At 49.4% G+C, this 16,289-nt stretch overlaps 1 protein-coding gene across 2 annotated transcripts in view; it reads right to left on the bottom strand.

Annotated features, from left to right (window-relative positions):
* LOC119459349 (1-phosphatidylinositol 4,5-bisphosphate phosphodiesterase epsilon-1) overlaps window positions 1-16,289 on the bottom strand; it is a 236,732-nt gene that overhangs the window by 151,744 nt on the left and 68,699 nt on the right. For both annotated transcript variants that reach the window (XM_049666212.1, XM_049666218.1), the window contains one exon: window positions 3,158-3,328. In XM_049666212.1, coding sequence (XP_049522169.1) covers window positions 3,158-3,328 — 171 coding nt within the window. The remainder of the gene's footprint in view (window positions 1-3,157; window positions 3,329-16,289) is intronic.

The following is a 16,289-nucleotide window of genomic DNA, read 5'->3' as shown; positions in this document are numbered from 1 at the left end:
CAATAGTACTCAATTTCGTCACATGTAAAATATCGTAAAAATACAAATTTGTCGTGCTATTGCTTTTATATTCTCACAGTGAATGACCAATGCTGTCCTTATTTTATTGATACAAGAAGAAAAGGGGGAAAGGGATCTAACTGGAGGAAAGGTGGCGTCGTCTGTCCTTACAGAGCGAAGCGGCCGTCACTGCGACGGCAGACTGCGAAGTGTCTTCAGGCTTTTAGCGACAGATGGAGCCACCGCTGCTTTTATTGCGAAAACTTTTTATTGGTACGGCATCGCGGCCGCATACGACGCCTGCTACTGGGGCCAAATTAATGGAGCTTTTCGTTTCACAAGTGCTGTTTCCCGTTGGGTGGCCGACTTCGCTAATAATACGTATGTCCAACATATCAAATGGCTGGCATCTACTCTCACGAATAATTGTTGCGTAAGAGCGTTTTCATGAACACGGGTGCCGAACAAAACGGGCGAGTATACTGCACGCAAACAAAACGCACCGGCAAATAGTGCTTCTCTGTGAAATTAGAACGTGGGAATAGAAGGCTTACAAATTAGATTATAGGGTGCAACGTCCAGACACTGCACCAAGGGTTATAACAGCCACAGAACGCTATAGTCACCGATCCACGGCGGCAGGTGGAAGGCTTAGCAGGAATAGCCATCTTGACCTTCCCCCCCCCCCCCCCCCCCCCCTTTGAATGACGCAACATTCCTTACATATCGAGCGGTGACGTTAACTGACGTTCAGTTAACGAGCGCTGAAGGCCCGTATTCACAAAAAGCTCTTATGCTAGAATAGTTTGTAAGAGGAAATTCTAGCCAATCCGCATGCTAGACATATCATTAGTGAAAGCGGACGACCTATGGAAAATAGCACTTACGAAAGGAAATATTTGCGAATTCCGAAAGGTAAGCTTTGCGATTTTTTTTTACTTAATTGGCAGAAATGGAGGGGAAAATTCCTTCTGACCACATGAATTGTATTGCCTCCCTGTTATGACCTCGGTGGCTCCACGGTTATGGCTGACTAAAGGTGTGCCTAGTGCGTGTATGATTGCAAACGTCACGTCGCAGCCATCTGGCTGACTAATGGTTTCATCAAAGGGACTATAATGTTTTCGCATTCCCACACCTAAGCAGTCTTACGTGTGTCTGCCGAATTTTTTACACCGCTCTAGTGCGTCACAGGTGGGTTGGAGCGCGAGCCGCGCTTCGCGGTGCTGCTTGCGTGATCAGGGCCGGTATAATGTACTGATTCCTTCCATTCGATTCTATGCCATTCATATCATTAACCATTCACGGCTGGCTGATCCCGTTGATAACGCTGACGGAGCACCGCTCTGACATTGACGAAGCGCAAAAAATAATGTTATTGGAGTGGAATCGTTACATTACCAATACTTTAATGCCATTTATGTCGGTCTAAATGGTTGTTATTAAATCTAGCAACTAGGAACTCGATTTTTATACCGGTTCCCTTCAACTTTTCAATATAAGCATGTGTCGTAAAGTTTGTACTTGAGGAGTTATTTGATGTGATTAGTTTAATTAGGGGATAGATTGCTTTGTTTTTTCTTGCAAATGATGTCCGCCTGGGCAGATAATTCGCCTGTAGCGACGTGATTCGAGTAAATTTTGCAGGTGTCTTTAAAAATAAAGTGTTCGAAGTAAGAAAAAAAACATACTGTATGTGCAACACAGGCAGAAATAGTAAGCCGTTTTATTGCAGCTACAATTCTAAAATTTAGTTGACTGCTCGATAGGCCATTTTAAAGGCTCTGATTGCATGTTCAGAATTCCTTCCTGTGACCCTAACGTGCCTACAATCTTGAAACTTTTCCTGCTTATTTATCACAAGCCATAATTTGCTTTTACTCATTTCTGTCTTAATGAATCCACCAGTTACGAAATGACACACTGTTGGAGGCATCACAGAGCTCCGAACCGCCATTAATAAAACTTTGGTAACTTTCCACAACGCGATCCCTAATCACTAGCGGCCTGAACTGTAGAGAAAATGCCCATTTTTTTCCTTACGTCTTTATAGTGCCTAGTTAACAATATAAGCATGAACTACACGTCTAGAAACATTTTAGTGGCACTTATTGGCACTTATTGGCAATTATAGTGGCACTTGTCGTGCCTAGGAATGCCTATTTCGATGTTGTTGTCTATATTAACATTTTCAGAAGTAAACAAACCAGCACACGATCAAAGGAATATTTCGCTCGCGCTTAAGAACTCCCTAACGAAAATAAAACTATTATCAATGTTACCAATATTTCGTTTACAGGATGCAAACTCATTTGGCATACAATGTATTTGTTGTGCGCTGTTAATTAAGTTACCTACCTGTCAGATAGTCGTAAAGTAACCCATCATAACGGATATTGTACGCATACTGCGCATAAGAGAGCGAGAACTGACAAGCACAAGCACAAATTGATTTTGATTAAGAAATAAATTGCGTATATGTAGTACTTTAATTTTTCACTTGCTATCTTCTGTCTACAGCGGATTTGTTGCTTGTGTTTATGTGTCTCATTTCTTACGTGAATGAAATTCAATTGCTAGCGAGCAAACGTTTCGTGTTCTGATCCCCGTCAGTGTTCAAGATCTTATTCTTCAAGATGAACGACATCCAACTAGATTAGTGTGCTGTTAGTTCTGTACTTGGCGCATACGCAGACAGCAAAGCTTGAAAGTGCGCTAGTTGGTGAGTATCTATCTTTTTTTTTGCCCTAGCATCCCGATTCTTTGTGTTCGTCTTCGTCCAAGTAGTTTTCCAACGCTAGCGCAAAAAAAAAAGAAAGAATCATATACAGTACACATTGGTTGCCGTGCACACCGAGTGTATGGCGAAAATGTGAGCGGAGTTTATATTTGCACTGTTCTTTCGCCTGTATTTCTCTGACCACGAGTCCTTCCCTCTAGAAGCGTAAAGGTTTTGGAGCGAACTTGCTCTCATTGGAGAAGCAGACGTCTCTCTTTCTAAATAAATATTTCTGTCTCTCTCGGTATGCTGCATATGCGACGGCTCAAGCCAGGTCCTGTTTGTATCTTTCTTCACTTCTGTAACGCGTCATTGCTGTTTGCCTAATGCGACACGTACACTTCGCAGGAAGCACCACAAGGAGACCACGTGACTGACCTTGGCATCTTCGGTGATGGGGACGAGCTTTCCGAGCTGCTCTGAGCCGAGGACATGGCGCGTGCGTGCGTTGCTGGGCCAGGTTTCTTCAATGCGGAGCTGTACGCCCGCTAACACGGCTGCCTCCTCTTTGGAGCACAACAGGTCGCCGTTCACCACCAAGTCTCGCAGCTGCGCAGAGGAGAAAGACAACGTCAACCGACAGCACCCGTTATCCACAGTCTGAATCATTAGATGCTCTCCCTTCAGGAAAGATATGCTCCGCCCTCCTGAAAGCAAGACAAAGAAAAGAAAAAAAAAGTGCACGAGAACGTCCGTGAATGTCATTTAGGTACGACCTAACGGTGCCATTTCTTTCAAGCAGTAGATAGCACGGAAGAAGAAAAAAAAAAAAAACGATATGAAGAGGAGGGGGAGATACAATGTGCCCGATTAGAGCCCACGCAAGCGCTTCCTTATACAACAGCGCGAAATCTCCTTTTTCCTCGCGGAAGTTCCAGTCTCCCGAGGCTTGCACTGCGCTCGGAGTCCAAGGCGAGAGGACGTTCATCGCAACGTGTTGTCACAGCAGAGTGTGTACGTACTCGGCACCCCGAGAAAGTTCTTGCTGCGGGAACCACCGCGGGCCGCTCGTAGACGGCGGCCTCATTACGAGCAGCGGGCCTCGAAGGGGCCGTGGGCCCGGACGGTGTGCAAGTCCCCCACTGTCACGCGCAGGCGCACGCGGGACCGATTAGTCGGCGCGCCGCTAGGTAATCGCCGGCGCGGCAGCAATTAAGAAGGTCCGCCAGATGTCAAATAACACTCGTCCTAGGACCCAACCCTCCGACGCCTCCCCCTCCGCAGCGCCTTTTGGGATCCCATCGCACCTGCGGCACGTCCGAGAGTCCGGCCCGTAGGTCCGGGCGCTGGCATTGACCTTCGGCCGGAGTGTGCTCCAATTTGGAGCGCCGCCGGCGCGGACGGCCCCAGCTGTGCGGCGTTCCTTAATCATCGCCCGGAAAGAGCCTCCCACACCCTTTTCTGAACTCGGCCGCCAAGGGAACAAACGGACAGCGAAGCGCGGCGATCTTCGGGCTTAGCGTGCCAGGACCTTGGCCTGCGAGCGCACGTGAGAATGAAAGCGTGCTGGAATTGGGCCAACAAAAGCGCACCTCCGCCTGTACTACCGTGCGAAGAAGAGAGCGCCGGCCGCTGCTGGGAGCTCATCCCAGGCCAGCCCCGATTGGGCAGAGAGCCTGCTGGGGCCTCGAGAATGTTGTCACAACAAACACACCGGTGGGTACGCTCTTGCCGAACGCTGTATATAGGGTTACTAATTAGGAACAGTTAAGCCGCACATGTCACTCGCAATTTCTGCTTGCGTATCGCACACAACTTTCATGCAAACTTCCTTGCCGGTGCCAACAAAAGGAAGACAAAGGGAACTGGCGTCCCTTCCGACATGTTCGTAAACTTGAAATTACTCCGAAATGGTGCAATCCTCGCTGCAGCAGCCTCCAGAGCAGTTTAACTGCAGCTTAGGCACTAAAGAGACGTAGCCCAAAACAAGCGCGGTGCATGTAGGCGAAAAGTGGAGCGTGTAAGGGGCTCAACGCTGCACGTAGCAGAGCAAGTGTAGGCAGAACAATGAGTCTATACCGGCGTTCTGACCAAGACCTTCGCCCAGAAGTGGCCAGCAGCTTGTACGTTGAAAGAGTGGCCCACAGTTCGGCGCGTTATTATTTCACTGCAGCAGACAAGCGCATAACAAGACTGAGATGTACCAGTTTGTATGTATCTGTTGCCCCGTCCGTGTGTTGCGCGCTGATCCGCAACTGTTTGCAGCGTCCGAGTGTCCGCTCGGTCATTCCGCAACGAGGCCCCATGGATGACTTCTCCAACTGGCGTGACGATGGTGTCACGCAATCGGCTCTTCGTCGGACGCTAGTCATTGATGGTGCCGTTGGCGCGAAATCAAAAACTATGCAAGGTTCCAGAGCATGGAGCACGTGCTCTGTGCGCCGAATTTAAAATTGGATCACGTGGCGCGATACAGAATAAAATTGAGAAAGGAGGTTAAGGCAAGAAGCTTTCAGGTTAACGACGTTGTGCCACGCCAAATGTGTCGCACAAGATAACCAGTCATCATATACACAAAAGGCGTTTAAGGTGCTTTGGTGGCATGGCTTCGATGCGGAAAAACTGTGCAAAAGACACCACATGAAAGAGCGGACAGGACAGCTATATATTTTCCGTGCCGTTTTCACACGTCATGACCCAATATAAACGGCGAAGGAAATAGCATTAGCTTGCAGTACTACTAGTAGGGAAGTTATTCAATCTATGAGTGCAACCTAAAGTACATTCCTGGACTGCAACATGTTTCTTTAGCTTATTCTTATGCAAACGCTTATCCGGTAGTGTACACACTTGCTCGTTCGTAAGACACGCAACGAGAACCAGTCAACAGAAGCGTGCCGTGAAACACACGTAATCGGTGGAAGAGCTGACACAATTGGCTCGCCTGAAAGTCCGACTAATGTGGAGGAAAATGACAGTAAACCTTTTTTTTAAACGCAGGGAGCGTTCAAGAACTGGGCTCCCACAATGGTTTTAACAGCGGAGCTGTTTAGGCTTTTCATTTCCCCGCGCAGCGCTCGATAAAACTCGCCTAGCGATGACGTCACTGCGCACAGATGCGCCTCGCTTCACCTTGCGATAGCCAATCGATAGCCAATCAATAGCTAATCAATAATCGATCAATAATCAATAAATTCCGGAAAAGCATAACCCGTAAGGCCAGGTCGAGCTAGGTGCCGATCAGCTCCGCCGTATTTTTAGCCATGCGCCACTAGTGCAAGCTACGCAAAATTTTTTTATGCGTCCCTTGCCGAAAGAAATGAATATTTCGTCAAAGAAAGTCAATAAAGCGAGTAAGCGTGATTTATTTCGTTTCATAGAAGCTACAGGAGGCGAGTAGGGTCACCCACTGGTCTAATTAAAATCCACACATGTGATGTAAAACGCTTAAGCATTTTCCCATTAAACACGCGCTTGAATGCCTCGTTAAAATTAAGCGACAGCGCTCTAAGCAAGCAGAAATATAACAACGTACAAGTTCGTCACCGCGTGAAGTCGCGTGGTGCATCCGCATGTATCAAAACACTAGATTTAGTCGGGCTTGCATTGGGCTTTTGGTGGGCCCCGATAGATCGAGGAGTTCGCGGTTTGTCAAGATGTGGCACAATGAGGCCGTAAAACTGCAACTGCCTTGAATGTGCAGCGGCACTGTGTACAACGGAGCCATAGGGGTTGAGTTGCCAACACTGCCCCCGTATTCGTGATCATCACAGAATTACAGAATCACTCAGCTGGAAGCTCGGTGCGGCCGTAAAGGACAACCCGACCAACAATAGGATTTAGTATACATAAAAATCATTCTCGTCATTTCTGAACATTTCCTTGAGCAGTACTCGGTTACAGTGTTCTCTCGAACTCCATTTTTTTCCCCCTCCGCGCTTCACTTGACACTTCAAGCATGATATCCGTGCAAGCCTACTGCAAGATGGTGAACTAACTCGTAATTCTGAGCAAGCTAAATATTTTGTTGAACGCAAACCACGTTCGATACATTTGTATCTGCTACATATGAGCGAGAAAGAAATAATCCGTATATACTGGGGCCTAGCGCTTCGCTTTCTCTCACGACTGCGCGCATGTTAGCACGCAATGCGGTGTCACCTCCGACCCCGCGACAGCGACGCGCGTTAGGCCACTTCCTTTGCGTGCGAGCTCGTCGCGTGACAGGCTGTCCCCTTTCTCTGCCTCAAAGCGCCGCCAGTCCCGTGTGAACCACGGACGCGTCTCCGAGCGGACGCGAGGGTGTCTTTTTCCTCGGCGGATGAAAAAAAAAAAAAAAAAAAAAAAAAAACGCAATATACAAGGCGGATTCGAGCCACAAATGTAGCACGCTGACTGCCGTTCAGTCCACTCACCGGCCGAGGCGGCGCTGCTGCCGACGGCGACCGGAGATCTGACAACCCGAGCCGTGCACGTCACGTCACCGCGCGCCGGACAAGAAAACAAAACCCGCGGTGTTGTGGACGGGGGAGTGGTTTACGCAGGCCGATTACAGCCCTCGAGGCGCGAACCGACGTGGGGGGCTGCCCGTGAGCGTGCGCCCGTACATCGCCGATGGGCAATGAGCCATGCCCACCAGAGTGCCGGGTTCACCTAACAATAGGCTTCCGGAGAAGGGAACCGTGCAGGCCTGTGGGAAAAGCGCCGGCAGCAACTGCCCCTCCTCGGCGGTGTCTGTGCGCATACGCGGACGTGAGCCAGGTCGATCAAGGCGGCTCAGCTGCACTTCGCGCTGCTGTGCGAGTCCCGAGCGACGGACTCTACAGCGAGCACGGGTGCAGCTTCGGTTGGTCAACCGAAAGATGTTGGAAAGAAATTTCGGGCACCCGGCGCCGCCAGAGAACGCACGGCCAAAGTCAACGAGTGTTAACGGAGGAAAACATGCAGCTTAACACAGATTGTAGTGCAAGCGGCGATAATACGAGCCGTAAGCTTTGCGTTGAAACTTTAAACAAAAATGACTTAGCGAGCCTTATACCCCTGACACATGGGCAAAAGTAAAGTCCTTTGCAGGAAACCCCTTTTGTTACTCCAAAGGACCGTTTGCAGAAAGGAGTTGCGCCGATGACACACAGCAGCGCACTAACTTCTTTAGGTGGTTCCTCAAATGAACGCTGCAAAAAAAAAAAAAAAAAAAAAAAAGCGCTGTTTGTTAGAACAGCAAGAGAGAAAACATTCACAAGAATTTGCGCATTTAGTGATTTTCGAACCTAAAAACATTTCCCCATTTTTGAAGGCTTACATTGCGCATATTCGGAATTCAACATGGCGGCGCTAACGACGTGGTGCGGGTGTTTGAGAGCATAGCTAGAGTAAATCTTCCCTGTTGAACAAATCGCATTACCGCTAAAAATGAAAACGTTTTCCAAGGTAAAAAAAAAAAAGACTTACGGGGCACCGTAATTATGTAACAGGTTTTCTTCTATTGATGAGTTGTGCACGCTGCGTGCGCGTGTACACCTTTCCGCTCGAAAAGTAGATGCCCGACCTTCTTTCCCGCAAAGGAACATTGCCGGGAGGGAGATACTCTTTTGTCGTGTGTCACTGCGCTTGAACGCCTTTCCGGTAGATGTCTCCTTACCTAAAGGATTTTAGAGTGCCCGTGTGTCAGGGGTATTATGCAGCTTTCCGTATTGGAAGTTAAGGTATCGAGTTAATATCGCTGTTTGAACGAGTTTTAGTGAGTTTAGGCGAACTTTACTTGACCCGGCGTCAAAGTACGCGACGATTACAGAAGAGTGTGCGACATGTTTTTCTAGAGAAGCTAACCGTGACACAAAATTCGAGGAAGGTTTGTTGTATGGAACGCTGCTTTTCTGTCTCGGCGATTTCCAATGCTACTTTGTGAGAGACGCCGCTCCCATAACTACGGCGATTGATGTGGAGTCACCTGGAGGGGTGCCGGGTCCTTCCACGTCAACAGCGGCCGCGCCGAGAAAGCGGTCTAGTCACCCGAGTGACACTGACAGCGAAGACATTGTGATCGACTCAGCGACCAGTGATGAGACCTCGGATGACAGTGGCTTCGTGCCCGTAGCAAAGCGCAAAGCAAAGAGAAGATTCGCCAGGACATCTCCTTCCGCAAGTAAGGCTACTGTGATCCCGACGCGAAAGTCATCGGAGTACACGAAGGAAGGAAGGAAGGAAAGAGTGGAGAAGGAAAGGCAGGGAGGTTAACCAGTTCAGGACAACCGGTTTGCTACCCTACACATGGGAGCGGGGTGAGGGGGAATGAAAGATGGGGAGGAGAGAGAGAGAGAGAGCACATAACGTACACAACACACACATCGTCAGTCGCAGTCCGTCACTCTTGCGTGGTACGTGACATCACTGTCATAGCCGCTTGTCCAAGCCCGTTTCCTTTAAAAACCTAAGCAGTCCCTTCGTTGCTTTCAGCTGCGATGTCTTCTGTCGACGACACGCGAGAATGGTTTCAATTGACAGTGGTCGATTGTCCAGGTGTGCTAGAACGGACGTCAGGGACTGTCTCGGAACATTATATTCAGAACAGTCGCATAGAATATGTTCTAGCGTCTCTTCGCAAAGGCAGGCATTGCAAAAAGGGTTGTCGGCCATTCCAATGAGGAATGAATAAGATTTCGTGAATGCCACCCCTAGCCATAAGCGATAAAGCATAGTGGCCTCTTTTCGGCGGAGTCCAGTTGGCATACAGAGATGCATCAAAGAGGGCAGGTGGTAGTGACGATTGCTCCGGTTGGTCTGGCTGCTTTGTGTGCACCATAGAGAGAGCGTGATCTCCTGTGCAAGCACTCGAAGTCTGCTGGCTGTGTCGGACCGTGAGAGCGGTATGGCCTCTTCCTGTGTGTCATCAAGAGCTGCCCGAGCGGCATTATCGGCGTTTTCATTCCCTATGACGCCGCAGTGACTTGGAAGCCACTGAAACGTCACGTGGTGTTCTTTCTCCTGTGATGTATGGAGTAAGTATCTAATATCGAATACGAGCTGTTCGTATGGCCCGCGACGCAGAGCTGATAGCACAGATTGTAGGGCTGCCTTTGAGTCACTGAAGATTGACCATTGTCGAGGTGACTCCCGATTGACGAAACGAAGTGCCGCACGAAGAGCAGCTAGTTCCGCAGATGTCGATGCCGTTGGGTGGTCAGTCCTGAAGCTAATGGTAATAGCTCTTGCTGGGACAACCACAGCACCGGACGAACACTGGAGGTTTGTGGAACCATCAGTATAAATATGTACACTGTCCGCATACCTCTCGTGTAGAAGAAGCAGAGACAGTTGTTTCAGCACAGGTGACGATAGCTCAGATTTTTTCTTGATTCCTGGTGCACTGAGATGTACTGTGGGGCTAATAAGACACCAAGGGGGTATCGATGGTTTAGATGCAGCGGTGAAGCCCGAGGGAAGTTTGTCGTTGTACTTGATGATAGTTTTAGAGAACGATGCTTGGCGCCGGTCCGAAGGTAGTGTTGCAAGGTGGTGATAGGGGGCACGTGCAAAATGTCTGATGTGCGTTCTCAGGGCTTCCACCGTAATGTGAGTTTGCATCGGATGGTCCCGAGAAATCGCAATAGTTGCCTCTGTTGACGTGCATCTGGGTAAACCAAGGCAAACTCTGAGTGATTGAGCTTGTGCTGCCTGCAGAACACGAATATTTGTCTTGCAAGTGTTGTTCAGTACAGGTAGACTATATCTTAAAAACCCGAGAAAGAGAGCTCTGTAGAGTTTCAGCATTGCGTCTACTGACATCCCCCATGTCTTTCCTGTCAAGTATTTAAACAACTGAGAAGTTGCTGTCAGGCGCCGTTTCATGTAGGCCACGTGTGGGCTCCAACAGAGGTCTCGGTCAATGATTACGCCAAGAAACTTGTGGGTTCTGACATAGGAAATGGTCCGCCCACTGATTGAGATGACATAAGGCGTCATTGGTTTGCGAGTAAATGCCACTAGTGCGCATTTTTCTGGTGATATGCTGAGACCTTGTTTACACAAGTAGCTCGCTGTCAAAGTTGCTGCTCTTTGAAGCCGCGCACGTATCTGAGGACGTGTGACTGCCGAAGTCCAGACACAGATGTCGTCTGCGTATATTGAAATCTTGATGGTAGTTGGTAAGTATTCAGCAAGTCCAAGAAGAGCGAGGTTGAATAGCGTCGGGCTGAGAGCACCGCCTTGAGGAACGCCTCTGCTTGTATAGCGTCGCGTAGTCGGGCCATCGTCAGTTAACACAAAGAATGATCTTGCAGATAGGTAACTTGCAATCCACAAGAAGACTCGACCACCTAGGCCAACCGTCGCAAGAGCATCGAGAATGGACTCATGTAATACGTTATCGTATGCGCCTTTCACATCTAAGAATAAAGCTGCAGATAAACGCTTACGGGACCTTTCGTGCTGAACATACGAAACGAGATCAACTACATTGTCGATGGAAGAGCGGTCACGTCGGAAACCAGCCAAGGAATTCGGATAAATCTTGTAGTGTTCAAGGTACCATTCTAGGCGGCCAAGGAGCATCCGTTCCATTACCTTGCCTACACAGCTGGCCAGCGCTATTGGGCGGTAAGAGGTGAGCTCGAGTTGGGATTTGCCCTGCTTCAAGAGTGGCACCAGGCGGCTTACTTTCCATTCGTCAGGAACGTTTCCCTCCTGCCATGAGGAGTTGTAAGGGCTCAACAATTCTCTCCGTGCAGATTCTCCAAGATAGCACAAGGCTCGGTATGATATACCATCTGGACCCGGAGATGAAGAGCGCCTGCAGAGAGCTAGTGCCGCCTCGAGCTCCTCCATTGTAAATGGAAGGTCCATGCGGCAATCCCGGGAGTGGGGGACGTCACCTCGGGCTGGAGGATCTGGACGAGTCGCTTGGTCGGCGATCATAGCACAAAAGTCCTCTGCGACATCGATGTCTTGCCGCCCTTGGAAGAGCGCGAGTGCCTTGAATGGAAAACGCTGTTCCGGAAGGCAACGCAGACCTTGCACCGTTTTCCAAATGTGAGACAGTGGCTTTCGGGGGTCTAGTGTCTGGCAAAACGTTGCCCAACGTTCCGATGCTAATCTATCCATGCGACGTTGGATCTTCTTTTGCATCCTCCTGGCCGCCCTAAGGAGGATGCATCGGAGTACACAATTTTACTTGTGCCTGTGGCTGCGACAATATAAACCGGCTCAACCGCCAAGCTACATCTGTAGCGCTCGAGGCCCTTGTTCCGGGTCAGATCAAAGATGTATATAAGAATCAGCACCCGTAAGAACATTCTCGCTACAGATGTCTTAGACCACAGCGCGCTATAGATGTTTTGAGCAATGTGGAGGTGCTGGATAACATCAACGTACGCTGCTACAAACAAGATGAACATACCTCTGTGGCCGGTGTTGTGTATGATGTAGACAATTCCATAAGCGATGCCGACCTGCTTATACTCATCAAGCTGGCGACAGAGGGAATTGCCATATTGCAAGGCCGTCGCCTAGGGAAATTGAACTGCGTGAAGATAACTTTCAAAGGAGACAGCCTACCATCACACGTCAAGGTCGGTCACTTTCGACAAGTAGTACGGCCTTTTGTGCCAAAGTCGCTTCAGTGCCGGAAGTGTCAAAGGATAGGGCATGTTAGTGCAGTTTGCACAAAGACAGCCGTGTGCTCACGATGCTCTGGGTCGCACAGCTCCGACGCCTGTCGTACAGAAAACCAAAATTGCGCCAATTACCAAGGCTCTCACGACGCATCTTCCAAGAATTGCCCACATGTGCAAAAGGAGATAAAGGTATTGAGGCAAATGGTCAGGGATGGTTCGTCGCACCAGGAGGCTGCCGCTAAGGTGCGACGCTGGCGTTCATATTGCCTGAGATCGTCGAGGAAACCCACTGCTATTGCTAAGGATGCACCGCGTCCGCCGACAGTCCACACACTTCCACAGACAACTAGCAATACTAGCAGCGAGGATCCTACGCAAAAAGTATCGAATGTTATTGCCTTACGCGAGGAGTGGCCTCCGTTGCCAAGGCTAGACCAACCAGCGGAGAAGCTACATGACGCACGCTCGCCAAATCATGCTTCACCTTCGGACAGCAGCCAAGAAGACGACAAACAAGTTGTCACCATGATACGGGCCCTCATGAACACGTTCCGAGTTCTCCTGACGTCCATACACACTCCGGCGGCTCGAGGTGCGCTTCAGATACTGGATGCGCTGAATCCAGTACTGTCCAGTCTTGAGAAGCACCATGGCTGCTCCTCTGCACTCGTTCCTTAAACAAGTCAAGGAAGCGTCTATCTTCCAGTGGAATTCCCGTGGCCTTAAATCCGCATTTCGGACTTTCGTCGCTTTGTTTTTAAGAACAAATTTCCAATCATCGTTATTTGTGACCCAGACATTGAGAGCGCGATCCGCTTATCAGGATATGAAGCTTTCATGTCTGGCACCTGTAGCGACCGCAGAAAAGTCATCGTTTATGTCAGATGCGATTTCACTTATGTTTTACACCCAGTGGCACCTGATGACGACAATCAGTACGTATTCTTGACAGTAAAATGGAAGAACGTCACACTCTCGCTCGTAGGTGTCTACATTTCACTTTCGAGCCGATTTAAAAACGCAAGACTAAGTGCAATTTTAAAAGCGACACCTGGACCATGGATTATTACCGGCGATTTCAATGCGCATCATCCGCTATAGGGAAGCTTAAAGATGGATTGCCGAAGACGACGTGTACTAACCTTGGCGTCGAACCATAAACTCTGCTGCCTAAATGATGGAAGTCCCAATTTTTTGCGGGGATTGACTTACAGCAGCTGCCTGGACTCGACTTTTGTTTCAAGATCCTTCAGTAGCAGTGTGAAATGGTTCGCGGACCGCGAAACGCATGGTAGTGACCATGTTCCAAGTTATGTTAAAGTCGAAGGAATAGGTCACACTATACCACAGTTCAACGCATCGACTGGCCGAAATACACGCTCCTCATGGAGCAGATGTGTCAAAAGTCTCAGAACTGTGTACCTGGAAACATCGAGGAGCTAATTAACGACGCTGCTCAAAAGGCCACTAGCGTTTTTAGGCCTATTCCGAAATTTTCTGAATTCGAAGCGGAATTGAAACGCCTCCGAGCAATTCGCCGTCGCGCTGAACGACGTTAGCGGCGCACCAAGTCCATCTACGACTTAAGGGAGTCGAGACGCATACAGAAGAAGATCCAGCGTCGGATCAACTTACTGCAGTCTCTAAGATGGAAGAGTTTCTGTGATTCCCTTGACCCACATATACCCCTGTCATATATTTGGAGGGCCGTGCGCGGTCTTCGAACATCGCTGCAACAACACCACCCCTTCAAGTGCCTGGCTCTCTACCAAGGTCGCTGAGAGATCGACATAGCGGAGGACTTCTGTTTGAAGGTTGCCGGTCAACCATCCTCGTTCACCGCGCATGACCCCTATGACGTCCCCATCTCGAGAGATTCTCGTATGGACATTCTGTTTTCCATCGAGGAGTTGCAAGCGGCATTGGCAGCGTGCAGACGTTCCTCATCGCCTGGGCCTGACGGGGTGACGTACGCAGCTCTTGCCAACCTCGGTCAAACAGCCCGGCATGCTCTTCTGGACGTGTACAACAATTCGTGGCGTGAAGGAGTGGTTCCTGCTGCATGGAAGTCCAGCCGCTTTGTGCCTCTGCTCAAACCAGGCAAATCGCCTCTAGAACGTGGCGTTTATCGTCACATTGCTCTGGCCAGTTGCCTAGGAAAGGTGATGGAGAGGATGGTGCTGACACATCTGGAGTGGTATCTAGAACAGTACGAGATATACCCTGACGCTATGGCAGGATTCCAACGCAGACGTTATTCTATAGACAACGTTATAGATCTTGTCTCGTCTGTTCAGCACGAAAAAACCCTAAAGAGACTGTCAGCGGCGATGTTCCTGGACGTTAAAAGCGCTTATGACAACATAACTCATCGAGCAATCCTGGACGCTTTGGCGATGTCGGCCTGGGTGGCCTTATTTTTCGAAGGATACTCAGCTATTTGAAGGACAGGTCATTATTTGTGCAAACAGAGGATGGTGTGACATCGCAGCACAACACCTACCGTGGCGTACCACAAGGTGCAGTCTTAAGCCCCACTGTATTTAATCTAGTGCTCATCACCTGGTTCATTCCCTTCCGCAATCCGTCCATATGTCGATCTATGCGGAGGATTTGGTCATCAGGAGTTACGCGTCCCCAGGTGCGCGCCAGACTCCAAAAAGCGGCCACAGTAACATCAGGTTATCTTCGAGCACGAGGTCTGGGGGTGTCATCAGAGAAGTGCTCTATGGTCGCTTTCACGCGCAAAGCAATGAGACCGTACGTTGTCAAAATTAATGGACAGCCAATCATCTACGAGAATATGCACCGTTTTCTAGGAGTGATAATCGGTCGAGACCTCTCCTGGAGCCCTCATATCTCCTACCCAAAAAAGAAGCTGGCCATGGTAACCCATGTCCTCAGATTTCTCGCGGGAAAGTCATGGGGTGCATCTGTGAGGGCGATACTCCAACTCTATGACGCACTCTTCCTGGGTATCCTACGCTATAGCTTACCTGTACTGAATGGGACCAGTAAGACCAACCTCCGTGCCCTCCACTCTGTGCAAGCTCAAGCTCTGCGAATATGTCTTGGCAAGCTTCCCAGGTGTGCATCCACGGCAGTAACAATAGCCATCGGGCATGACCACCCCATCAACACGTAGATTCAAGTCGACGCTTTAAGAATGCACACCAGGCACTTTGCCCGACTTCCATCGCATCACCTCGCCTCCCTGCCTGCCGCTCGACCTCGTTCAGCGTTTAGCACGATTATCGCCGCCAACCACGGAACTTTACCGTCGAAATTCACGACTGCAGCACGACCATCTCTACCACTGTGGTGCCTGCATCCAATCCAAGCCCTTCTTGTAATTCCCGGTATCAAAAAGAAAACGGAGATGTTGTCATTCGCCCTCAAACAAACCGTGCTTTCATTCATGCGTGAAGAGCACAGAGAACCCACCTACGTTTACACGGATGGTTCTGTCTCCTCCAAAAGTTCAGCTGGAGCATTGGTAATTCCCGTGTAATCTGTCACCATCCAATTCAAGACGTCTCACATTACATCATCGACGGCTGCAGAACTCGCGGATATCCGTGCTGCTCTGGAAGTTATTGGTCCCAAATCGTCACAGTCATGGTCCATCTTTTGGGACTCGAAGGCAGCTCTCCATTGCCTGCTGTCCCCTTCTAACCACGGACCTAACGCACAATTAGTCGCAGACATCCGACTACTTCATCACCATGCAACCGACATGGGGCACAACATCATCTACCAGTGGATACGGGGTCACTGCGGAATTTAGGTAAATCACAATGCGGATGACGCTGCCCGATCGGCCCACGATGGTGCCCGTATTATATCAATACCACTGTCGAGAACAGACGCAGCCACAAAACGTCGTTCCCTCGCACGCGAGCTTACGCAGACTCTGTGGTACACCAGTGATTTCAGCAACACGCCGACAGATTGGATCC

The sequence above is a fragment of the Dermacentor silvarum genome, chromosome 1, assembly GCF_013339745.2.
Source record: "Dermacentor silvarum isolate Dsil-2018 chromosome 1, BIME_Dsil_1.4, whole genome shotgun sequence".
Taxonomy (NCBI): Eukaryota; Metazoa; Arthropoda; class Arachnida; order Ixodida; family Ixodidae; genus Dermacentor; species Dermacentor silvarum.
This window is presented reverse-complemented; position numbering and strand designations above follow the sequence as displayed.